This window comes from Schistocerca americana, chromosome 4 (assembly GCF_021461395.2).
Source record: "Schistocerca americana isolate TAMUIC-IGC-003095 chromosome 4, iqSchAmer2.1, whole genome shotgun sequence".
NCBI lineage: Eukaryota > Metazoa > Arthropoda > Insecta > Orthoptera > Acrididae > Schistocerca > Schistocerca americana.
The window spans coordinates 775,006,054-775,033,751 of NC_060122.1; the positions used below are offsets into that span (position 1 = coordinate 775,006,054).

General features: G+C 42.7%; 1 protein-coding gene across 1 annotated transcript in view; it reads right to left on the reverse strand.

Annotated features, from left to right (window-relative positions):
• LOC124612306 overlaps positions 1–27,698 on the reverse strand; it is a 209,069-nt gene that overhangs the window by 47,793 nt on the left and 133,578 nt on the right. The window contains exon 8 of the mRNA XM_047140422.1: positions 6,338–6,501. Within this exon, the coding sequence (XP_046996378.1) occupies positions 6,338–6,501 (164 nt within the window). The remainder of the gene's footprint in view (positions 1–6,337; positions 6,502–27,698) is intronic.

Below are 27,698 nucleotides of genomic sequence, written 5' to 3' on the forward strand. Positions count from 1 at the left end.
ATGGAGCAGAGAGGTGCAAAGAGAGGACGCTACTTGTTGTTAGTATGCCACTCTCCCAGATTTTGTATTCGAAGACAATTTACTGTATTGTAAGACTCTCAGAAGTGTGTTAGTAATACTGAAATCTCAAAGAGACAATAAAAGCCCAGCTTGCCACAGCAGCAAGCGAGCTGTACTGCTCGAGTTGCCACTTGTTACTGGTTGTGAAATCTGCAATGTAACTTGACAATATATGTGCATGCTTGTCTTCCATGCACACAAAGAGTGCAGCAAACACAGCAATGGCTTCTGATGCAGATCCTGCCGGAAGCCTCTAGGTCAGTGGTCACCAAACCCATTAGTCGAAAGAGCAAATATCAACAGCAAAGTGAGTAATTTTTCTTTTGAGAGCCATTTTTTTAAAACTTAAGCTGTACAGGTAGGTACAATTTTATTAACTTAATCAGGGACTCCTAAGCTGAGATTTGCTAAAAATGTCCTCAATCTGATCAAGGTACATTTGCTAAGCTTCTCCACATCCAACTTCCCATCTATATTCGTCTTTGATATTGGTTTTATTTTCCATATAAGTACCGGGAATAATTAATTAATTAATTAATACATGTTTTATTATCCACATAAATAGGAGTTATATGGCCTATGTTACTTTCCCAGATAACAGGCTGTAGTTATAAGAATAAACAAACACTGGTTTCATCTATCTTATTTTCTTCATCCTCTTTATATGGTCCAAATGATTTCAATAAATCTTTCTCAATACTCGACATTACATATTCATTCTCTCCACAATGCTCCATAAAATTAGCTTAATAAACTCTGTTTAAAGAATTTCCTGTAAATCTGGTGCTCTGCAGCTTGTACAACTTGTAAATGTGTCACTTATTAAGGCTGGTATTACACTATCATATTTCTTTGTCGAAGTTGATATGTCAGATATTTATGTCGATGTGAAATGTAACCAACTGCAGCACTGGCATCACTAAAGCTATTTGACGTCTCTGTAGTCAGCAGTGTGCTTGTAAACATGGCTTCAAAGCTGGTGTGTTCCTTTGGCACATTGCATGCCATTAATTGTGTGTTGATGGGCAGGTGGAATATGCTGCAGGCGACTTCATGTCCACAATCACTGCTACAACCTCCCCTCTTCAGTGCTATATAAATCGCTTCACACATTTCTGGAATTATTTTGGTTAGTGTGCAATGTGATATTAGAGTGCTGTGCTGTAAACTAGAGTAGCTTTCTCCTGTATCAAGAAATCACAGTGTCATAGTTTGTCTGTCTTCTGCACATACAGCATTTCTCAAGAAAGTATTCTGTTTTGTAATTTGAGAAGGCACTTTACTGAGCAAATACTGAGATACACTCTCATCCATTCGTAAGTAATTTATATATAAGACTTGACGTCTTCCACTTGCAGCTCTCTTAACAAATTTTGCTGAATCCTTTTATTATCTCGACGGAATACGTGCAGCTTCCTCCAAGTATGCTTCCTTTTTTCTGCTACTTTTCTTCCAAATACACGCACAATGCAATTGTGATACAAGCAACTGCAACACATATTAAGTTGTTGTCTGCCATCTTGAAATCTGATGAAAAACATGACGACGTGTAATACCCCTTTTAAGCGCCACATTGAAGATCTTTGTCAAAGAAAGCTGACGAATATTTGATCATATTTCTTGGTCAAAGAAATACGATAGTGTAAAACCAGCCTAACTAACTGTTCAACAAAGACTGCTTTGTAGTAGTATTTTATTTCACCGGACTAATTTTGGGCATTGCTCATCATCAGCGGTATCTATATTACGCAAAAGACAGATTTCTTATAACAAATTACTTACACTGTTTATTCTAGAGCTTTATGCATCTCTGATTTTTCAGTTTATTGTAATTCTACTTGCCTTGTATGTAGTGTTCTCTAACGTATCCCAGTGACATTATTTTGTAATGTTCATGTGATAATATGCTTACATATTTTATATTTACATATATGTAATCAGTATTAGATTTTTTTTTATAAAATATATGCAGCTGTCACTGGCAATTGCTGTTCATGCAAAGATTATATTTGGTATACATCATAGAATATATTTAATGTTACTTCTAATTTGAATTATCTCTGTTATCAGAAGAAAGAATAGTGTTTTCATTAAAGTACACTAACAAAATTTTCAATTCTTTTTTTTTTTTTTTTTTTGATTGATCTGCCCATTTAAAATAATGTGAGGCTGTTTCTACTAACAGAGATACTACAAAACAGAAGTAGCATTATTTACAGTGTGAATCTCATAAAACTTGCACCTCAAATATTGCGGAAATGGAAAGTGCTATTGATGTGTGGTTTTCACAGAATGGATTGGTAGTCAAGGGCTCATACCGTTAGCCAGTCAATAGATTGTGGTAATACTTAGAAAGTGTATTTTTGTGCAAACATACACTTTTTTTAAAAAAATGGAACAATGCATATTGACATTAACAAACTAAAAGTAGGAGAAATTAGATTATCAGTGGTGTTTGTTGCAGGATTCCACTGTGAGTTCTTTAAGAGATATATTCTGAAAAGTTCCCACACCGACACTTCTACAGTACCACTAGTAAACACGAATTCTGGAATCACCCGTTGGGCTGTCTTCTGTGTCGCTATTGGGACTTCCACTTACCCGCCAATATGACAGCCGCCATCGAGGGTATGCAGATTATTGGAGGAAAACCTAAGTGCAACTACACTCAACAAGAGCGCTGCAGCTTCAGCAGATGTCCGCTGTCATGCTAACCTGTGGGGTCATGCCAACTAACACTCTGCCCTGCATAAGGCCATAGAACAGACCTTGGGCAACACTAGATGCTTCAACCACAGATTCCACATGGGCACTGATGTGCCAATCAGCACATTCCTGCAACAGAGGCATAGCATGGCTGCTACCAGGTAGTAGCCAGCAGGAGCTGAATTACTGTATAACTAACTGCAATGAATGGATGTTTATTTAATGCTGTCTCAATGACGCCTCGGGCGTGACACTGGTCCTCACCACTGCCTTGCCGCTTGACTGTCTTGAACCCTCGTAAGAAGTTACATCCAGTGAAAACCTATAAAATCAACAAATCTTCCTTTTCCAGGTCTTTCAAAGCAGACAACTTGCGCTGTGAGTGAAAATTCCTGACAAATAGGACAGTTCAGACGGCCATTTAAGCGCTGAATGAACGTGAAAGTCTTGGTCCATTCAAGTTCAAATCAAGATTTTCGCCCTCCTTTTAAGTACCTACAAAAATGCTTCATTTTGCAATAATAAAGCTACCAACCCAACACAACTAAAATTCTTAAAGCAATAATAAAATTACTTGCAGGATTTACAGCTGGCTAGCACTTTTATCACCATCGAGCAATTTGTAAAAATGACTAGTACTAACCACTGCACACTGAGACTACTGACCGACTGGACTCACTCAAGTCACAGAAGTGTCATGATGGCCACATAAGTTGATTTTTAGTATTAAAGAACCAACCCCTGCTGTTCTATGTAAGTATTATTTAGTATAATTTAATGCCAGTAAGTGTGGGTAGGATATCAGTGTTCAGAGTTATTCAGCATAATGTATAGTGTTTTGCATCTCCATGATGAACTGAGACAGAAATTTTGTAACCAAGTAGAATCATGACTAAGTAAAAAGGAACAAGAGTATGGTTACATGCAGCATTGTTCCCCCTTTTCCAGAGTTATTTTGGTATACAAAACTGTGTTGAGAGACACTGTCCAGAGTGCATAACAGTGTGCTGTTACCTCTCTTATCATGCTCTGATATGTGCCACAAAACACCCAACCCCACATGACAGTGCCTTATTGCTGCTGCCCTTGGCCAATAAGTGAGAATCACACACTGCTCTAAATCATTAATTTGCAACTGTGTATCCCTACTTGTTTGTCCTGTCCTGAGACTTCTGATATTGATCCTGCGTACAATGTAACAACCAAGAACAACAGTGTGCAATATCCTTTTTTTTTTTTTTTTTTTTTTTTTTTTTTTAATTCAATGGGTGAATCCTTCCTGCTCCTGTCAGCCACAAGGTGTAAGTATCGTGTGGTGACACACAAATACCAAATACACCTCTCCTACCCTCCCCCTCTCCCATCAATGTGCACATAAGTAGTCTACCGTAGCTTGTGTGCGCTCACCCCCCCACCCGCTACTTATAGGCTGCTAGTCTTATAATGACGTCATGAGGCTCCCTGCTCCTCCTCAGGCAGACACAGTCACAGTCACAGTCACAGTCACACAAGTAAGCACACATTACCGCTACCACTGGCCAGAATTCTGTGTGAAGTTAAACACTATCCTCAAAAAGGGAGGCGGACTTCAAGACAATGCTCTGCGCTGTCCAGATTGTTACCTAGTCACTACAATTTCTCATCAAATATAACGCTCAACACTATTTCAATGTCATGCTCCAATATTTTGAGTTCGATTCTAGTTTCCTAAAACTATTTTTCATATCAACAAACCCTTGAAAGTATGTAAAACTACATGTGAATTTGTGTTTGTTTCTGAAGAGTACTTCTCTTTACAGCACTGACTGCCACATAAATTCTTGAAATTATTATTCTTAAACTGTATTTTTGCAACTCTATGAATGACGAGTGAGTACTGTAAAGTCAAGATGACGAATAATAACTACGTGGTTACCGAGTACTTACCACTTACCATTATTGTAATAATAAGGTGCCTATAATAGCCACCAACACTGTGTGTTATCCATTTTCTGAAATAAACATTGAACACCTGGTATTCATACCTCTAAAAGATACACACTGCTCCAGCTTGCAACAACACATTATAAAATGAGACTGATATCCTGAGTCGTTTGTGAAAGTGTGACAACAAACTTGAAATCAGTCATTCTTCAAATGTTATGAGTGACCTGCTGCATGTATCTCCTATTGTCTCTGTCTGCCTTACATGAAGAAACAAACTTCAGAGGGTAAATAAATTATAACACACAAGTTTTGCTATTTGGTAGCAAAATAACTGATGATGGCTGAAATAGAAAGGCTGAAAAATGCAGACTGGCTATAGCAAGAAACACATGCCCAGAAAAGAGGAATCTGTTAACATTAATTATAAATTTATAAGTTATGAAACAAATACTAACAAAGAGATAGAGGGGATGGCCAGTACTTACCTCAGCTCAGTACAGCCGATAGATACACAAAAAACAGAACCGCAAATTTACGTTCCTAGCTTTCGGAACAAATGTTCCTTCATCAGAGAGGAGAGAGGGGAAAGAAAGGGAAGAAGGGAAAGTGGATTCAGTTACTCACAACCCAGGTTATGAAGCAACAGGGAAAGGAAAACAGGGAGGGTAGCAAGGATGGAGGCATGGTTTCTTTCCCCTCTCTCCTCTCTGATGAAGGAACATTTGTTCCGAAAGCTAGGAATGTAAATTTTCGGTTCTGTTTTTTGTGTCTCTATCGGCTGTACTGAGCTGAGGTAAGTACTGGCCAGCCCCTCTACCTCTTTGTTAGTATTTGTTTCACATCTTTATATGAGATTTTTCATTGATCATTTAAATTTATAAGTTAGGAAGTTTTTCTGGAGTTATTCGTATGGAATGTAGCCTTGTAGGAAAGTGAAATATGGATGATGTCCACTTCAGACAACAAGAGAATAGAAGCTTTTGAAATGTAATGCTACAGAAGAGTGCTGAAAATTTAATGGGTAGACTGAATACCTGAGGAGGTACTTTATGGAATTGAGAAAACATGGTCTCTTTGATAGAAAGACGAACAGTCATGTGGTATTAGAGAGAGAGAGAGAGAGAGAGAGAGAGAGAGAGAGAGAGAGAGAGAGAGAGAGAGAGTGTGTGTGTGTGTGTGTGTGTGTGTGTGTGTGTGTGTGTGTAATGGGGGAGGGGTTTGAACTGTAGAGGGAAAAATAGATATGAATACAGTAAGCAAGTTCAAATGGATGTGGGTTGGCCGAAGTGCTAGTGATGAAACATTCTTAAATCTATGCAATTTCTATGATTTTGCAGCTGGATTACAATTTGTAATGTCCAAGTCAAAACTTGCTCCTTTTGCTTCAAATTGCTATTAAAGCTCTCTTTTTCACACCTACAAAATCTGTCACACACATTAATTTCATATTGAGTAGGAGGAACTAAGACAACCTCTTTTCAAGGGGGGGGGGGGGCGGAGGGGGGGGGGGGGGGAAGAGGAGGGGAAAAATGAATATCATTTTTATTTGCTCAATAAATACATGTGCTAAAGAGACAAAAGAATGTATGGTACCATCGTTCATGTTGGTCAATATACAAAAAGTCTTAAAACAGGCACAACGTACCTGTCTGATGTCAAAACCCCACTGAAGTGACTGGCCATAAATTTTATGCAGGCTTCCAAAAGCTGAGATGCGAGACTGAATACTGGCTCTGCCCATCGTACATTTGGAATAATGGCCAATAACTTATCACAGGAAGTAACAGTCTCCAGAACATTGTCAGTTGTCTGTATGGAAGGAAAAAAACAAGTTAATTAGTTATCTATTCCATGGATCTCATTCAAAATAATTTATTGCAATTAATAATAGAAACTGCAAAATAAAAATAAGAGTCATAAGAGTCTCAGCCCCATTTGCTCAGATGTTTTAGCTATATTTGCAATTTCGTTTTTGTGATGTGCAGCTGAAGTCACCCCAAGCAAATACTGCTCATCATATCTAACTTTCATGTGACACCCAGTATCAATGAAAAGCATCGGCTTGTTTTATATTAAAACACGTGAATAAACAGTATTCCAGTAGCAACAGCACCGCCTTGGCCCATGTTGACTGCTACTGCCACACAGCAGTGCTGCTCAATCGCTGCTGATGTACTGATTATTCGTGTTTTAATGTCTACAGCTAAATTTACATCTATGATCTGGAAACAACGTGAGGTGCTTGGCAGAGGGTATTTCCCATTGTACTACGAGGGTTGTACCAAATGTAAGGTTCCCATATTTTTTTACAAATAGAAAACATTTATTTCTATTATTATTAATTTATACATCATTGAAAAGCTTACACTTTTATCTATTTTTCAATATTTTCTCCATTTTCTTTTCAACATACTTTTGAAGACGGTCCTCCAGCTTTTGCATTCCTAAGTCAAAGAAGTCTCCAGCCAACCCTTTGAGGAAGCGTGTGACCTCTGCTCGGGGTCCCAGCGAGCACACACCTCGCAATAAACCAAGGTTTCTGTTAAAAGTTCTTTCAATTGTGCCATGGAAAGCTTCAGGAATGCACTCAACAAGTTCCCGTACAGTGACCCTCCGATCTTTGAGCAGCTCACTGTCGATTTCTAGACATTCGCATCTGAAACTTGCAGTCTTCCACTCCGTTCTTCATCGTGAACTTCCATGCAACCCTCAGCAAAAGCCCTGCACCATTTGTGGACGTGCTGAATGGACATGCACTCTACACCATAAACCTCAGTCGGTTGCCAATGAATCTAGATGGGCAGTAACATCCTTGCATGGAGAAACTGGATTACTGCTCGAACCTCGCATTTGGCGGGACCGGCGATCAAGACTTCCATCTCTGATGGCTGCCAAGCCAACACTGAGAGACGTAGCGAATCAAGGACGGGCGGGCTCGAGAGCAGGTGAACCACTGCACATGGCACTGTCATTGGATTTAGCCTAGCACCTTCCATCGAGGCTGTAGCTCAATGGGAACCTTACCCTTGGGACAACCCTCGTAGTTATTAGGATTTCTTCCTGCTCCATTCACTTATGGAGTGTGGAAAGAATGATTGTTTAAATGCCTCTATGTGTGCAGTAATTATTATAATCTTATCCCCATGATCACTGTGTGAGTGATACATAGGGGGTTGTAGTATATCCCCAGAATAATCATTTGAAGCTGGTTCTCGAAACTTTGTTAATAAGACTTTCTCAGGATGGTTAATGTCTGTCTTCAAGAGTCTGGCATTTCAGTTCCTTCAGTATCTCTGTGAGACTCTCCCACAGATTAAACAAACCTGTGACCATTCATGCGCCCTTCTCTGTATATGTTAAATATCCCCCGTTAGTCCTATCTGGTACAGGTCCCACACACTTGAGCAATATTCTAGAACCAGTCACACAAGTGATTTGTAAGTAATCTCCTTTGTAGAGTGATTTCACTTTGCAGTATTTTACCAACAAGCCTAAGTCTACCATCTGCATTACCCACGACTGTACTTAAGTGATCATTCAATTTCATATCCCTACAAAGTATTACACCCAAGAGTTTGTATGAGTTGGCCAAATCCAACACTGGCTCACTGATATTACAGTTAGAGGATATTACAGTTTTTGCGTTGTGAAGTGCACAATTTTACATTTCTAAACATTTAGAGCAAGTTGTCAATCCCGACACAATGTCGAAATCTTAAGATCGGAATGAATACTTATGCTGCTTCTTCCACGCAGTACTTCATTACAGGTAACTGCATAATCTTCAAAAAATCTGAAGTTAGTATTAATATTGTCTGCGAGATCATTGACACAAAACGTGAATGACAGTCCCATCACACTTCCCTGGGGCACACCGGAAATTACTTCTATATCTGACAATGACTCAACATCCAAGATAACACACTGCATCCTCCCTACCAAAATGTCCTCAAACCAGTCACAAATTTCACTTTGTATCCAGTTTGATTGTAGCTGTGGTACTGAGTCAGACGCTTTTTGGAAATCAAGAAATATTGCATCTACCTGACTGCCTCTATCCAAAACTTTCAGTATGTCATGTAAGAAAATTGCCACTTGGGTTTCACATGACTGATGTTTTCAGAAGCCATGCTGGTTATGCCAGTCTGGTTATGCAAACCAGCATGGCTTCTGAAAACATCAGTCATGTGAAACCCAAGTGGCAATTTTCTTACATGACATACTGAAAGTTTTGGATAGAGGCAGTCAGGTAGATGCAATATTTCTTGATTTCCAAAAAGCGTCTGACTCAGTACCACAGCTACAATCAAACTGGATACAAAGTGAAATTTGTGACTGGTTTGAGGACATTTTGGTAGGAGTCATTCTGTTCAAGATACCTTATTATGTTTGTGGTTAGAATGTTGTTGTTGCTACTCTATCCTGTGCATGGCTCTCCATCTCCGAGTAACTACTGCAACCTACACCCCTCGTAATCTGCTTAATGTATTCATCTCTTTATCTCCCTCTACAATTTTTAACCCCCAAGCTTCCCTCAAGTACTTAACTGATGATCCTTTGATGCCTCAGAATGTGCCCTACCAACCGAGCCCTTTTTTTAGTCTAGTTGTCTGACAAATTCCCCTTCTCACCAATTCTATTCAGTACCTTCTCATTAGTTATGTGATCTACTCATCTAATCTTCAGTGTTCTTCTGTAGCACCACATTTCAAAAGCTTCTATTCTCTTCTCTTTACTGTCCATGTTTCATTTCAATACATGGCTACACTCCATACAAACACTTTCAGAAAGGACTTCCTGATACTTAAATCTATACTCGATGTTAAGAAATTTCTCTTCTTCAGAAATGTTTTTCTTGCCTTTGCCAGTCTGCATTTTATACCCTCACTACTTCGACCACCATCAGCTATTTTGCTTCCTTAACAGCAAAACTCATTTACTACTTTAAGTCTCTCACTTCCTAATCTAATTCCCTCAGCATCACCTGATTTAATTTGACTACATTCCATTACCCTCATTTTGCTTTATTTGATGTTCATCTTATATCCTCCTTTCAAGATACTGTCCATTCTGTTCAACTGTTCTTCCAAGCCCTTAGTTTTGTCTGACAGAATGACAATGTCATCAGCAAACCTCAAAGTTTTTATTTCTTCTCCCTGAACTTTACTTCCTAAGCCAAATTTTTCTTTTCTTTCCTTTACTGCCTGCTCAATATACAGACTGATTAACATCAGTGATAGGCTACAACCCTGTCTCACTCCTTTCCCAACCACTGCTTCCCTTTCATGCCCCTCGACTCTTAGAGCTGCCATCTGGTTTCTGTACAAATTGTAAACAGCTCTTCACTCCCTGTATTTACACACACACACACACACACACACACACACACACACACATATCCATCTGCACATACACAGACACAAGCAGACATTTGTAAAGGCCAACTTACAAATGTCTGCTTGTGTCTGTGTATGTGCGGATGGATATGTGTGTGTGTGCGCGAGTGTATACCTGTCCTTTTTTCCCCCCTAAGGCAAGTCTTTCCGCTCCTGGGATTGGAATGACTCCTTACCCTCTCCCTTAAAACCCACATCCTTTCGTCTTTCCCTCTCCTCCCCTCTTTCCTGATGAAGCAACCGTTGGTTGCGAAAGCTTGAATTTTGTGTGTATGTTTGTGTTTGTTTGTGTGTCTATCGACCTGCCAGCACTTTCATTTGGTAAGTCACATCATCTTTGTTTTTAGATATATTTTTATAAGCTTGCATAGATTAAAGTCTGTTAAAACTGAACATTTGTAAGACTATCAGTTTAATATGAGAAGGAAAAAATTTTCACACACACTGTTGAACCAAACATTGAAATAACTTTAGCCGGATGTCTGTGTAGCCAAAGATATTGCTCTTGGGATTACAGTCTATAAAAGTGTTGCCAAGTTCTGGATTGGACAAACAAGCAGTTGCTGCGCTGGATGCTTCACTGTGTATCGGCTCAAGTTTGAAATAAGGAGGTACATTAGCCGCAAAAGCAAAAATCGGTCTGACGAATAAACTTAAATCCATCTTTAGTTGTGCAAATGAATGCCTTGAGTTATGGGAAATGTTTCATGTCATCAACTTTAAGCTGATTTTTTCACAGGCTTAATTTTTGTTAGATAGTGTAATCTGTCTGCTACAGGTGTTACCAAACGATTCTCCTCTTGCATCAATACACTTAATGAATTCAAACAAAAGATTTTGTCATCATTCTTCTTACCCTGAACTTAGTTTTATTCCCTAATGTCTACCTTCATTTCAGCGAACATTTACTGTTATTCGTCAGAAAACAAGTCCATCATATCGTCTTTGTGGCTGGTGTAATGACATTCCAATAAATATTTTTTCCATTAATAATATGTGATGGCATGTGAAGCCCTTTGCTTGGTCTTTAACAGATATGAAAAATAAGCAATTCCCATTTGGCATTGAACGAGTGGCTTCTCCACTTTCCTTTTTCTGGACAAGGGCATAGGCACCATAATAGTACTAACGCAGAACATAAATCTAATTTAATGCTAGTAGTACGGGCAGCAAACTGCTTGGTGTCTGACAAGGCAACTGTATAGCTATAGCAGCGTCCAGTTGTAGCACACATTTTCCTCTTCCTCCTCACCCCACTTGCCACTCTGCTCAGAGTGTTATGCAAGAGCATGGCTGGAGTGCTGTTTGGCCAAACCTGATGCAGGTGATGGGTATGCAGAGAGAGGAGGAGGGAGGCAAATTCAGGAGAGAGATTCAGAGATGGGCCAAAGTTATATTCTACTTCTCACCCAACTTCTGCAATATACTGATCCATCCTTATGGCACACCACTTCCAACCCCTTGCCACATGGGCCATACACTGTTGTAAATGTTTGACACATCAGTCCAGCACATCCTACTCCAGTGCAATCATTTCCATGTCTTATCCCATCAGAGGGCATCTGTCAAAGCAGTCATGACTTATACCTGTTCAACTGCAATTTCAGCACAGCATTTCATGCGAGTATGACCATAAATCAGACCCACTGTCTCTCGTTTCTCTGTTCTGTCACCGCCCCACAACCCAGTTTTCCTCCTCCTCCTCCTCCTCCTCATCGTCACATGCTGCACGAGCTGACCAATATGGTGACCTTTTCCTCCTATATATCTGCTATCTCCCTTCAAACCCTCAGTCATTCTATCCAAACTATTCCTCCCACTCCTTGCCTCCACCTCCCTCCTGCCCCTCATCCACACCACCCAACACAACTTCCCACTCCAGGCAAGCTAAAGAACTGCAGCTAGCACAATGCAGCCACATGATTTTATGCACTTGTTTGTTTGTATATTGTGTACTCTAGCTTGAGGAAGGATTCGTCTGAAAGCTAGCCAAGTTTTCAGCTTGTTTATGTGCCTATCAATGACTTAACACCTCTGCTGCTAGGTGAGTCATTACCTTAACTCCTAAATCATTTATATTCTACCAGGACTTTCCATTACCTTACTGATATATAATTCTAATTACTCTTTTGTGCAATGAATACGTATGAGAAGTTACCACAAAATGTAGGGTAGCACAGAGAAACAGGAAATTTTAAATTATTACAAAAAAAAAAAAAAAAGGAAGAAAACTTACAAAACTTTATTTGATGGTGAAATGCGTTTTCTACAAAAGTGGAAATTTCATTAGGCATCACATTTTAAAAATTACTTCATTTAAATGCTGTCCATTTTGCCATATACATTCAGTAAGTTGATACTGCAAATTTTGCACAGTGTGGCGCAATGTGTTCTCTGGGATTTTGTCAATGTTTTCTTCAATCTGAATTCGAGCTGAGCATAATTCATTGGTCTAATTTGGTGCACACATCTGGAGATCATGGCAGACAAGTGATGTCCGGTCTCCTTGAAATTATTCAATCCCCAAACACACGTTTCATTGCAGCCATGGACAGTTGGGCAGTGTGTGAGATGAGTCCATACTGTTGAAACCAAATTTGCTAAATGTCAGGATTTGAAATAGAATGAAGCCTTTGAGCCGAAAATCTCCGCATCATGTTTAAATGACACTGACATGTCAATCTGACAGCAGTGCATCCTCCATCTTCAAAGTAAGTGCCTATTACCCCATGGCACAGCACTGCACACCCTACAGTAACTTTAGCACTGTGTACTGGGCTAGTGAAGCACAGCCAAATCTGTTTGTGACACCCAAAAATTTTCTATTAAATTAGCATCCTATTGATTTTATCCACCAGGTTTCCAAAAAATTGTATAGGAACATTAAGTTTAAGTTCTTGAACAATCAAGGATGAAACTGAAAGCTATGGAGTATCCTTTGCAGACTCCGAAGTCAGAGTTCCAATGACAAGGCTGCTATTCACACTGAATGCTGAGGATGCCTTAATACTGCAACCTGCACAGCATCAATGTTTTTTAACAATATGACACTGGAACCGCATTTCTTGAAGCTTGAAGTTTAATAAATTAAAAAAAAAATCAATTTACTGGTTTCTCTGTTGATGCTTCCTTGCTCTCACTATAGTGCATCAAAATCATTCATTCTACCTCCCGTTTCAAATGAAATGGTATGTCATTAACATGAAACAAGAACATTACTGGACCCATAATCAAATTCTGTGCACTGTCCATTAAAATTTTTGCCATGCAGATGGTGTGGTAGCCCTTTTGATTCATTTTAACAACTAAGTGTAAATTTGTGCATAGCAATTCTTAAAAAATGATGCAAACCATGCAAGAGCTAAATCATATATTCTGTAAAAACACAAATTACCTAATAGAATGTGATGTCTGAACTACTTTGACACCAAAGGTAAGTTAGCAGCGGATCACAACTGATGATTACATTTAAGAATTATATTATGTACTCAAAATGATTAATGGAAAATCTCATATAAGATGTGAAACAAATACTAACAAAGAGATAGAGGGGCTGGCCAGTACTTACCTCAGCTCAGTACAGCCGATAGATACACATAAAACATAACTGAAAATTTACATTCCTAGCTTTCGGAACTTTGTTCCTTCATCAGGGAGGAGAGAGGGGAAAAAAGGGAAGAAGGGAAAGTGGATTCAGTTACTCACAACCCAGGTTATGAAGCAACAGGGAAAGGTAAACAGGGAGGGTAGCAAGGATGGAGGCATGGTTGTCAGAGGGAAGCCAAAGATATTCTACTGTAAGTACTGTGCCAGCTTCAAACCAAAGAGGATGCATACAGAAGTAAAGAGGTATGTAGTATAAAGATAAACACAACTATGTAGGATGAAAAGATGCGTGAATGGCTAAAGAGGAAAGGGAAAGAGGAGAAGACTGAAGATTGAATGGGAGTGAGGTTGTTTAACGTAGGTTCAGTCCAGGGGGATGGCGGGATGAAAGGATGTGTTGGAGTGCAAGTTCCCATCTCCGCAGTTCAGAGGGACTGGTGTTGGGTGGGAGAAGCCAAATGGCACATACGGTGTAGCAGGTTCCTAGGTCCCTAGAATTATGCTGGAGGGCATGCTCCGCTACTGGGTATTGGGCATCTCCTAGGCGGACAGTTCGTCTGTGTCCGTTCATGCGCTCAGCCAGTTTGGTTGTTGTCATGCCGATGTAAAAGGCTGTGCAGTGCAGGCATGTCAGTTGATAAATGACATGTGTAGTTTCACACGTAGCCCTGCCTTGAATTGTGTATGTTTTACCAGTAGCGGGGCTGGAGTAGGTGGTTGTGGGCGGATGCATGGGGCAGGTTTTGCAGCGGGGTCGGTTACAGGGGTAGGAACCGCTGGGTAGAGAAGGTAGTCTGGGAATATTGTAGGGTTTAACAAGGATGTTACGGAGGTTAGGGGGGCGACGAAAGGCAACTCTGGGTGGTGTGGGGAGAATTTTGTCAAGGGATGATCTCATTTCAGGGGTTGACTTGAGAAAGTCATATCCCTGGCGGAGTAATTTGTTGATGTTTTCGAGGCCAGGATAATATTGGGTGACAAGGGGGATACTTCGGTGTGGTCTGGGGGTAGGAACATTGTTGTTGGACGGGGAGGAATGTATTGCTCGGGAAATCTGTTTGTGGACAAGGTCTGCAGGATAGTTGCGGGAGAGGAAAGCACTGGTCAGGTTATTGGTGTAGTTGTTGAGGGATTCGTCACTGGAGCAGATACGTTTGCCACGAATACCTAGGCTGTAGGGAAGGGAGCGTTTGATGTGGAAAGGATGGCAGCTATCAAAGTGAAGGTACTGTTGTTTGTTTGTGGGTTTGATATGGACATAGGTGTGGATGTGAGCTTCAACAAGATGAAGGTCAACATCCAGGAAGGTGGCTTGGGTTTTGGAGAAGGACCAGGTGAAATTCAGATTCGAAAAGGAGTTGAGGTTATGGAGGAAATTAAGGAGTGTTTCTTCACCATGAGTCCAGACCACAAAGATGTCATCTATAAACCTATACCAGGCCAGGGGAAGCAGCTGTTGGGTCTTCAGGAAAGCCTCCTCCATGCAGCCCATGAAGAGGTTGGCATAGGAGGGAGCCATCCTGGTTCCCATGGCCGTTCCCCTGATTTGTTTGTAGGTCTGGCCTTCAAAAGTGAAGTAATTATGGGTGAGGATGAAGTTGGTAAGTGTGATAAGGAACGAGGTTTTTGGAAGATCTTCGGGTGGGCGTTGGGAGAGGTAGTGCTCAAGGGCAGAGAGACCATGGGTATGTGGGATGTTTGTGTAAAGGGATGTAGCATCTATGGTGACAAGAAAGGTTTCAGGCGGTTCCCACTCCTCTCCCGCCAGAAACCTTTCTTGTCACCATAGATGCTACATCCCTTTACACAAACATCCCACATACCCATGGTCTCTCTGCCCTTGAGCACTACCTCTCCCAACGCCCACCCGAAGATCTTCCAAAAACCTCGTTCCTTATCACACTTACCAACTTCATCCTCACCCATAATTACTTCACTTTTGAAGGCCAGACCTACAAACAAATCAGGGGAACGGCCATGGGAACCAGGATGGCTCCCTCCTATGCCAACCTCTTCATGGGCCGCATGGAGGAGGCTTTCCTGAAGACCCAACAGCTGCTTCCCCTGGCCTGGTATAGGTTTATAGATGACATTTTTGTGGTCTGGACTCATGGTGAAGAAACACTCCTTAATTTCCTCCATAACCTCAACTCCTTTTCGAATCTGAATTTCACCTGGTCCTTCTCCAAAACCCAAGCCACCTTCCTGGATGTTGACCTTCATCTTGTTGAAGCTCACATCCACACCTATGTCCATATCAAACCCACAAACAAACAACAGTACCTTCACTTTGATAGCTGCCATCCTTTCCACATCAAACGCTCCCTTCCCTACAGCCTAGGTATTCGTGGCAAACGTATCTGCTCCAGTGACGAATCCCTCAACAACTACACCAATAACCTGACCAGTGCTTTCCTCTCCCGCAACTATCCTGCAGACCTTGTCCACAAACAGATTTCCCGAGCAATACATTCCTCCCCGTCCAACAACAATGTTCCTACCCCCAGACCACACCGAAGTATCCCCCTTGTCACCCAATATTATCCTGGCCTCGAAAACATCAACAAATTACTCCGCCAGGGATATGACTTTCTCAAGTCAACCCCTGAAATGAGATCATCCCTTGACAAAATTCTCCCCACACCACCCAGAGTTGCCTTTCGTCGCCCCCCTAACCTCCGTAACATCCTTGTTAAACCCTACAATATTCCCAGACTACCTTCTCTACCCAGCGGTTCCTACCCCTGTAACCGACCCCGCTGCAAAACCTGCCCCATGCATCCGCCCACAACCACCTACTCCAGCCCCGCTACTGGTAAAACATACACAATTTAAGGCAGGGCTACGTGTGAAACTACACATGTCATTTATCAACTGACATGCCTGCACTGCACAGCCTTTTACATCGGCATGACAACAACCAAACTGGCTGAGCGCATGAACGGACACAGACGAACTGTCCGCCTAGGAGATGCCCAATACCCAGTAGCGGAGCATGCCCTCCAGCATAATTCTAGGGACCTAGGAACCTGCTACACCGTATGTGCCATTTGGCTTCTCCCACCCAACACCAGTCCCTCTGAACTGCGGAGATGGGAACTTGCACTCCAACACATCCTTTCATCCCGCCATCCCCCTGGACTGAACCTACGTTAAACAACCTCACTCCCATTCAATCTTCAGTCTTCTCCTCTTTCCCTTTCCTCTTTAGCCATTCACGCATCTTTTCATCCTACATAGTTGTGTTTATCTTTATACTACATACCTCTTTACTTCTGTATGCATCCTCTTTGGTTTGAAGCTGGCACAGTACTTACAGTAGAATATCTTTGGCTTCCCTCTGACAACCATGCCTCCATCCTTGCTACCCTCCCTGTTTACCTTTCCCTGTTGCTTCATAACCTGGGTTGTGAGTAACTGAATCCACTTTCCCTTCTTCCCTTTTTTCCCCTCTCTCCTCCCTGATGAAGGAACAAAGTTCCGAAAGCTAGGAATGTAAATTTTCAGTTATGTTTTATGTGTATCTATCGGCTGTACTGAGCTGAGGTAAGTACTGGCCAGCCCCTCTATCTCTTTGTTAGTATTTGTTTCACATATTATGTACTCAGCTATTTGATTAGCTGCCCCAATAGAATAGCGGTATTGAAATTCAGAATGTAATGAATGAAGTAACACCAGTACATTACATCTTCAGAGACTTAGAATTGGCCATTGTGACATAAACAATGTTGTGGAAAGGCCTAACAATGGTGTATTTTAATCTGCTAGAGAAAATAACATGAGTTAATAATGACTAAGAGCATTACCCATTGCAATATCACATGCATCTTTTATAAGTCTCTGTCTCTGATAGAAACAGGGACATATTCAATGCATTTTTTCCCCTCTACTTTAACAATATTCCATGCTGATTTGATATTTCTGTTTAAGTTGTGCATCTGAGACAAGATTTATTTCCCCACAACTTTTAAGTTAGTGTTGCAATGCTATTTTTAATATTAAAGTACTTCTGGATCATTACCAATTCTGGTTATTTAACCCTTCCACTACTACAGACATGCCCTTTACATTCTATGATGAGGGCAGCTTTAGCTAAGGCTGTACTTCTCACCACAGCTGATGCCTGTGCTGAGAGATGGGATTCCAGAAGATCTGAAATACTTGTGAGGTCTGTTCAAAAAATTCCGGTACATTAGTAATTTTGTGCCAAAGGTATGTTGGAGTGAAATGTGGTTGGCATCCCTGCATACACCTATGTTTAATGTGTAGCTGCCGGAAGTTTCATTGTTTTAGGTCTTTAGTTATTGTTCAGTGCAGTTTGCAAATCTCGAGATGGCAGAGTTAGAGGAGCAATGCATGTGCATTAAATTTTGCATGAAACTCAAGAAAACAATTACAGACACACACCAAATGAAGCAGGAAGCCTATGTTGATGAGTGCAGAAGAATGTAACTTTTCAGTTGGATCATGTCATAAAATCCTGACACAGCATCTTGGAATGCATCATGTGGCTGCCAAGTTCATCCCACAGCTCATGAGTCAAGACCAGAAAGACCTTCGCCTCGCAATCTGTGAGGAGCTTTCGGATCATGCAAATGAGAATGAGATGTTCCTTAGGAGAATCATAACTGATGATGAGACGTGGATCTATGGTTATGAAGTTGAGACCACGGTTCAATCTTCACAATGGGTCAGAAAAGATTCTCAGAGACCACAAATAGCTTATCAGGTCAGGTCAAATTTCAAAGCCATGCTGACAGTTTTCTCTGACTTCGAAGGATTAGTTCATCAGGAATTTGTGCCACATGGACAAACTGTTAATCAATGGTACTATCAGGACATGTAAGAAGGTAATGGCCTGAAATGTGGTGAGACAATTTGTGGCTCTTATATCACAATAAAGCACCTGCACATTCGCCCCTGTTGGTGCATGACTATTGCACAAAAACCGAAATCACTGTGTAAAAGGTAAGTGTAGAAAAATTTTGTGGACAAAGTTCAGGAATTTTTTGAACAGACCTCATATCACCTGATTTTTCGAAAACTATTAGGTGAAAAAATTTGATTTCTGCACATCTTACAGTCCGATATCTTCACTGAATAAAAAACTGAATTTCTTGCATTATCCATCATACTTAACTGCACTGCATCACATCAAGTAAAACATTGCACAAAGTTTTAAAGAGTTTACAGAGGAAAAAATGGTTGGTTGGTTGGTTTAAAAGAGGAGGAAAGGGACCAAACGATGAGATCATCAGTCCCTTGTTGCGAATAAAATAATGCCATAAGTGTGAGAATAAAACAAACGAGACTGCCAACTCAAAATGGAATGAAAGGAAAAATCACAAGAACGATGACGGGCAAGTAACGTGTAAATGGACAAAAGGGGACAAGAAAACCACAGAAACACAAGAAATGGGATGAAGAGATTAAAACAATGCAGCAGATTACCATGGCTGGCTGACCATGAGAATAAAAAAGGAGAAGCCAGCCACTCTGCAACATATTAAAACCTCCACCCTAGAAGCACTAGGGTGGAGGACACAGAGGGACAAAAGACATACGCTAAAACTTAGATCAAATGATAAAACCCACTCTCATGAATAAAACGTAAAACTAAATCAGTCGATGAGGCGTTGTCAGATGAAATTAGCGGCAAAGAGTCCAGTAACCCAAGATTTTGTCGCTGTGCAGTCAAAGTGGGACAGTGCACCAGAATATGGGCCCCTGTCAACTGGGCGCCGCACCGACACTCAGGCGGGCCTTCATGGCGCAGGAGGTAACCGTGGGTTGCCCAAGTGTGGCCAATGCGGAGCCAGCAGAGGACAACTGATTCCCTGCAAGAAGCTCGCATGGAAGTCTTCCACACTTTCGTACTCTCCTTAATGACACGGAGTTTGTTGTGTGTACTGTTATGCCATTCCGTCTCCCAAAGCCGAAAAACCCTACGGCATAATACAGAACGCTGGTCAGGTTCAGAGATGCCCTCTCCAGAAGCGGTTTCCGCGTTGCCTGTTTGGCCAGCCTGTTGGCAAGTTCGTTGCCTGGGATGCCGACATGTCCTGGGGTCCATACAAACACCGCTGAACGATGGGACTGGTCCAGGGCAGGATGCTACCAAAGGATGGCGATGGTAGCACTGGTCGATAGCTTGTAGGCTGCTCAAGGGTCAGTACACAGATTCCCTGGGGCATGGACGGATATACTGAAGTGTGCAAGAGATGGCCACCAGCTCTGCAGTGAATACACTGCAGCCATCGAGCAAGGAATGCTGCTCTAAATGGCCTCTGTGGACATAGGCGAAGCCAACATGACCATCAGCCATTGAGCCGTCGGTGTAAACCACTTCAGAGCCCCGGAACACGTCAAGAATCGAGAGCATGTGATAGCAGAGAGAGGCAGGAGTAACTGAGTCCTTGGGGTCATGTGAAAGGTCCAGATGAATCTGTGACCTAGGTGTACACCATGGAGATGTATGTGGACAGACCTGGAGAGGAGGTGGTAAAGGGAAGGACTCCAATTCAGACAGAAGGGTTCGCACATGAACTGCAATCGATAGCCCTGACCTGGGCTGCCAATGCAGGAGATGAACTGACACAGGTGAAAAAAGGAGATGGTAATTTGGATGCTCAGGAGAACTACGAATGTGTACAATGTAACAGGCGAGCAGTTGTGCACGTCGGATCTGCAATGGAGAGGGACTCCAGCCTCCACCAGGACACTGGTCACCAGACTTGTTCTAAAAGCTCCTGTCGCGAGGTGAACACCACAGTGCACAGTGGTGCACTGGGTCTACATGCAACGCTGAGGGGGTTGCCGAACTATCAACCGGACTCCCATAGTCAAGGCAGGTTTGAACAAGGGCTTTCTAGAGCTGCAGCAGAGTAGAGCGATCTGCACCCCAGTTGGTGTTGCTCAGGCAGCGAAGGGCACTGAGGTGCTGCCAGCACTTCCGCTTAAGGTGACGAAGGTGAAGTAGCCAAGTCAATCAGGCGTCGAAAACAAGTCCTAAGAATCGATGTGTCTCCACTACAGTGAGTGGATCATCATGAAGGTAAAGTTCCAGGTCCGGATGAACGGTACGACAACGACCGAAGTGCATGACATACGACTTTGTGACCGAAAACTGGAAGCCGTGGGTGAGAACCCATGATTGCGCCATGTGGATGGCTCCCTGTAGGTGCCTCCCAACAACACAGTACTGGTGGAGCAGTGCGAAATGCAGAAATCGTCTGCATACAGAGAGAGTAAGATGGACGGCCCTACAGCTGCTGCTAGACCATTAATGGCCACTAAAAATAGTGATACACTCAATACAGAGCCCTGCGGGACCCCCTTCTCCTGGATATGGGGGGGGGGGAACTATGGGATGCATCAACTTGGACACGGAAAGTACAGTGCGACAGGAAATTCTGGATAAAAATCGGGAGCGGGCCTCGGAGACCCCGCCCGTATAATGTGGCAAGGATATGATGTTGCCAGGTGGTGTCATATGATTGGTGTAGATAAAAAAAGATAGCAACAAGGTGTTGGCATCTGGAAAAGGCTGTTTGGATGGCAGACTCGAGGGGCACAAGATTATCAGTGGTGGAGCGCCCCTGGCGGAAGCCGCCCTGACATGGAGCCAGTAGGCCACGTGCCTCCAGGACCCAACCCAACCCAACCCAACCCCCAACACACCATCCGTTCCAGCAGCTTACAAACAATGTTAGTATGGCTGATGTGCCTATAGCTATCCAAATCAAACAGGTTTTTACTGGTTTGAGCACCGGAATGATGTTGCTCTCCTGCCAGTGCGATGGAAATATGCCATCGCACCAGATCCGGTTGAAGATGACAAGAAGATGGCACTTGTAGTCAGACGAGAGATGTTTAATCACCTGACTGTGGATCCGATACGGCCCAGGAGCAATGTCCAAGTGTGCCGAGGAGCTCCCACTCCGTAAATGGGGCATTACAGGGTTCACTGTGGCGTGTAGTGAATGAGAGGACTTTCTATCCGCCGTGTGAGGGTGCGAAATGCTGGGAGGTAGTTCTCCGATGCAGAGGCTTGAGCATAGTGCTCAGTGAAGTGCTTGGCAATCACGTTTGTGTTGGTACATAGCACGCCATTGATGATAACGCCAGGGACACCTGTTGGGGTCTAGTACCCAAAAAGATGTCTGATCTTCGTCCAGACTTGGGAAGGTGACGTATGGCACCAAATGGTCAACACGTATCTCCCACAAACACCCCCGTTTCAGTTGTTTTATAAGATGGGGTACACAGGCACGGAGCTGCTTAAAGGCTACCAGATGCTCAAGGGAAGGGTGCCGCTTATGTTGCTATAGAGCTCGCTGATGCTCCTTAATTGCCTCAGCGACTTCCAACGACCACCAAGGGACTGTCTTTCACCGGGGGCACCCTAAAGAACGAGGGATCGCGTTTTCCACCACACAAACGATTGTTTTAATGACCCGCTCAATGATAACATCAATGGCACCATGTGGGGGAAATTCAGTAGTGACAGCAGAGGTGAAGGCTTCCCAGTATGCCTCGTTTAAAGCCCATCTGGGCATGCATCCGTGGGCCTGGTGCCAGGGCAGTGACAGGAAGATGGGGAAGTGGTCACTACCACACAAGTCATCATGTGCTCTCCAGATAGATGGGAGAAGTCATTGGCTGAGTAACTACCTCGAGCCACAATCAAATGTGTGGCAGCCCCAGTATTTAAGAGGCAGAGGTCGAACTGAGACAGTAAAGTTTCAACATCTCTGCCTCGGCCAGGAAGCATGGTGTCACCCCACAAGGGGTTATGGGCATTAAAATCTCCCAGAAGTAGGAAAGATTTAGGGAGTTGATCAATCAGTGCATCATCTGGAGGAAGATATGTACATCTACATATACATGGTTACTCTGCAATTCACACTTAAGTGCCTGGCAGAGGGTTCATCGAACCATTTTCACACTACTTCTCTACCAATCCACTCTCTAATGGCGCGTGGGAAAAAGGAACACCTAAATCTTTCGGTTCGAGCTCTGATTTCTCTTATTTTATTATGATCATCATTTCTTCCTACTTAGGCGGGTGTCAACAAAATATTTTCACATTTGGAAGAGAAAGTTGGTGATTGAAATTTCATAAATAGATCTCTCTGCAAAGAAAACCACCTTTGTTTCAGTGACTGCCACCCCAACTCGCATATCATATCAGTGACACTCTCACCACCATTGCGCGATAACACGAAACAAGCTGCCCTTCTTTGCACTTTTTCAATGTCCTCCATCAATCCTACCTGGTAAGGAACCCATACCGCGCAGCAATATTCCAGCAGAGGATGGACAAGTGTAATGTAGGCTGTCTCTTTAGTGGGTTTGTTGCATCTTCTAAGTGTTCTGCCAACAAAGCGCAGTCTTTGTCTCGCCTTTCCCACAATATTATCTATGTGGTCTTCTCAGTTCAAGTTGATCATAATTTTAATTCCTAGGTATTTAGCCGTATTGACAGCCCTCAGATTTGTGCAATTCAACGTATACCCAAAATTTATCAGATTTCTTTTAGTATGCATGTGGATGACCTCGCCTTTTTCTTTGTTTAGTGCCAATTGCCACTTTTCGCACCATACAGAAAATCTCTCTAGATCATTTTGCAATTGGAATTGATCGTCTGATGATTTTACTAGCCGGTAAATTACAGCATCATCTGCAAACAATTTAAGGGGGCTGCTCAGATTATCACCTAGATCATTTATATAAATCAGGAACAGCAGAGGGCCTATGATACTACCTTGTGGAACGCCAGATATCACTTCTGTTCTACTCGATGATGTACCATAAATCACTATGAACTGTGACCTCTCTGAGAGGAAATCACGAATCCAGTCACACAACTGAGACGATACTCCATATGCAAGCAATTTGATTAATAGTCGCTTGTGAAGAACAGTATACATTGCAGACAGTTATTTCCTGCGTTGTCCGTATTATGACAGCCACAGCTTCATAAACGCAAACTCCACCTGACACACTATTATAGTCGCTACGGTTCCTGTAATATCCCTTATAGCCACGGAGGGTAGGGTTCTGCATTGCCGGAAACCAGGTTTCCTGGAGGGCAATGCAGAAAGCAGGTGTAAAGCTTAATAGCTGCCATAGCTCAGCCAGGCAGTGGAAAAAACCGCTGCAATTCCACTGGAGGATGACATCATCATGAGACTGGAAAGGCATGAAACACTCAATGAGGCAGTCTATGTCTCAGGGTCACCTGCTGCCACCGACTTTTTGCCTGAGCAGTCTATATCCATTGTGTCAGAGGGTCCGGCAAGATTCAGGTCCTCAGCGGATGCCAGAATCTCCACCCCATCCTCAGACACAGAGCTTGTATGTGTCAGTGGTGTGGGTGTTACCAGAAGTTTCTTGTTCTTGTGGGTCTTCGTTTTCAATTTCTCACGCTGTTCCTTGGGTTTCCCTGGCTGGGAGGACTTCATTGAATCAGTCTCCGGGACTAAGGATGAGCATGAAACCCTAAGATCAGCTGCTTTTTGGGGTCTTCAGCCACTGGCAGGTGTCATCTTTCCCACTAACAGAAACCTGGGAAGGGAGTGACCCAAGGGACCCTTTCCTAGTGAGAGGAGCCGAAGAAGCCTTACGCTTCTCTGGCTCAGAATTAGGGACTGAAATCCCCAATGGTTGGGGGGGTGTTGCTCCCAAAGTAGGTGGTGTGGGAGCAACAGGGAGGAAAGTGACCCCCATCATCAAGGGGGCAGGTGTAGCCTCCTGGTTCTGAGAGGCAACAGGAATTCGAGGAATTGTTGGGGCGACAACTGTTCTCGCAGCGGCGGTGTATGAGGTGGTCATAGCCACAGGATGTAGATGCTCAAATTTCCTCTTAGCCTCAGTGTAGGTCAGTCAGTCCAGGGTCTTATATTCCATGATTTTCCTCTCTTTCTGTAAAATCCTGCAGTCTGGCGAGCAAGGTGAATGATGCTCTACGCAACTGACAGAGGGAAGTGGGGCATATGGAGTATTGGGATGTGATGGACGTCCACAATCTCGACATGTGGGGCTGAAAGTACAGTGGGAAGACATATGGCCGAACTTCCAGCACTGCATCAAGGGAGGGATATACGACTTGACATCTGAGCGGCAGACCATCACCTTGACCTTCTCGGGCAATGTGTCACCCCCGAAGGCCAAGATGAAGGCACCGGTGGCAACCTGGTTATCCCTCGGACCTCGACGTGCCGGACACAATGAACAACACCTTGCTGCTCTAAATTGACGCACAGCTCATCGTCAGACTGCGAAAGACGGTCGGAATATAATACCCTGGACCATATTTAAGCTCTTATGGTAACAGAAACATCCCCCCAACTTGCTACAAGTGAGTAATGCCTGTGACAGAGCAGAGGATGCTGTTTTTACCAAAATTGACCCAGAGCGCATTTTGGAGCCCTCCACCTCCCCAAACTTGTCCTCCAAATGCTCCACAAAAAAATGAGGCTTCATGGACATGAAAGATTCCCCACCAACTCTTGTACATACGAGGTACCGGGGCAAATAACCTTCACTGCCATCCTTAGCCTAGCGTTCCTCCCATGGTGTGGCCGGGGAAGGGAACGACTTGGGGTCATATTTCTTAGCGTTGAAGGTAGCTTTCGCCCACTTAGAGATTGCTGGCAGCGGATCACCAGCAAGGGATTATGTACTATGCTTCATGGCATGTCATCCGTCCTGATGCCACCAACTCCGACCATGGGCCTTCCCCACGGGCCCACCTAGCCGCAGCAAAGGCCACCTGGCAGGATAGCCATTGCCGGGAGTCCCAATGCTCCCGGGTGATGAGCATCTACTCCTTGGCATACATGGGGAGTTAATGGTGCAGGCATCAGCAGAGTGATCCCTGTGGTGTCAGGGGGCTACAACCAACAGGGTATACTGCGGCCCCACCACAACGGACTGGCTACCTTGCTGGATACGAGGTGCGAAGAAGTCCACGGTCATCGTCAGCACAGAAGGTGATACTGCATAGTGCATGGTGGAAAATGCATCCAGGAAGGTGTCCTCGCCCAAGAGAGGGAGAATGGACGGGACTGCAATGTGACGAGGAGAAAGTGGGCTAAAGATCTCAATGCATGATGCCCTTCCCCAACTGGCTTGCTCTCTGGGAAAATTTTGAAAAATGGAGGTCAAACCCTACAGGGAACCATCACATAAAGGCCAAAACATGTGAGACTCCTTTTAGTCACAGTAAATAAAATGTACAAAACATATTAAAATTTTATTTAAAGTAGGGAGAAGAAAAACATCTCATTTCTTTCTCAAGTTATTAGGTTTTATATCAAATGGAGCTCCTTTCAGATGCGCCCATTCCCATCCTTGTGTGACATGAATCATGGTCATATATCAATCGTCATATCTCAAACAATTCAAAATATTGAAATGAGTTTTTTTTAATAATGGCATGCAATGAGGCACATGTGTTGTACGATAACTAATCAAAGCTTTTTTACTCATTGAGATATGGAAGTAACTCAACTATAGCAGTGAGAAGTCGGCAGTTCAGTACGCATACAGACGTCCACAGCACTGCAGCAAAAACCCAAGCAGTGCACGTATACATGTCAACAGCACCTAGGGAACAGCGTAGCAGGACATGTATACACATCCACAACACTAAAAGCGTTACGTAGATACCAAAGATCACACGTTTCTCAATGGAAAGCCCAATTGAGAGAAAAGAATTACAAGTTCTTAGGGCATGACATAGGAGTGAAAGGGATACAACCTGTTGTGCAATGAATTCAGGCAATGAAAGAGCGTCCAGTCCCACGAAATGTAAAGCAGTTATGTTTGATGCCGAAGTTAGCTGGCTTCTAGAGGTGATTTTAAAAGATCAATCCATGGATGATCAACGACCCTTTAAGCTTTTAAAGCACTGGTCCCATGGGTTTAGGATGAAGGTGAAATGGAAGTGTTTAGCAATATTAAGCAGGCTCTACTGGAAACCAAAATTTTTAGTCATCCTAAAATGCACCAACCCTTTAAACTAGCAACAAATGCACCAGAATATGGATGTGGATATGAATTCTTTCAATGGGATCCCAATATGGGATAAAGTACAATAGCTTTTGCCACAAGAAGTCTTAAGAAACACGAGTTAAATTATACAGCTACTGAAAAAGAATTATTGTCCATAGTTTGGGGTTAACAAAAATTTCAGAGACTGAAACATATACAGCTCATTTGCCTTTACTGTTTTTAATGTATTTTTCTTTTTCTTTTACAAGAGTTAAAATTAAACTATGTGAAAGATTCACAACACCTAGTGCCACAAGTGCTTTCACAACTTCCTGTGGGAATGAACATAAGAGCTAAGACATAAGGCCCTGGTGTTATATTTAGAGTAATTCTTTTATCTTTAAGTTACATGATCAATGAGGTAAGAATGTCGGCTAGAAAAATAAAAGCTGAGCTGAGAACAGGTGAATATTTTGGAAAAGTAATATAACTATGTACAGAAGGTATTTTAGAAAGGGAGGTTAGTAAGAAGTGGTTCTTAAAAGCGGATACATTATCTTGGCGACAGCATGAGAAGTCATATCACTGGAAGTTACGTATACCAAAAACAATGGCAGAGGATTTGATTTGGCCCATACACAAAGGATACGGATATTTTGGTATACAAAAATGCGTCCAATATATGACGAAGTTTAATTATTTTAAAAATCTGAGTAGAGAAATGAAAAATGTATTAAGAAGCTGTGATCTCTGTCAGAAAGTTAAAGAAAACAAAGTTTAATTGGGAGATATTGGTGACTGAAGAAATAACAAGGTGAGCAAAAATGAATAATAGGAAATCACAGCTCACGGGCAAACTCTAGATCAACAGTCAGTAACACGATAAAGAAGCAACGGAACATCGCATCAGATTCAGAAGTGCTGCACGATACCAGCAGCACAGGTGTCGTGCTCGTACAGAGCTGATCAATGATCAGCTGAGTGTTCGATCATACCAGGAATGAC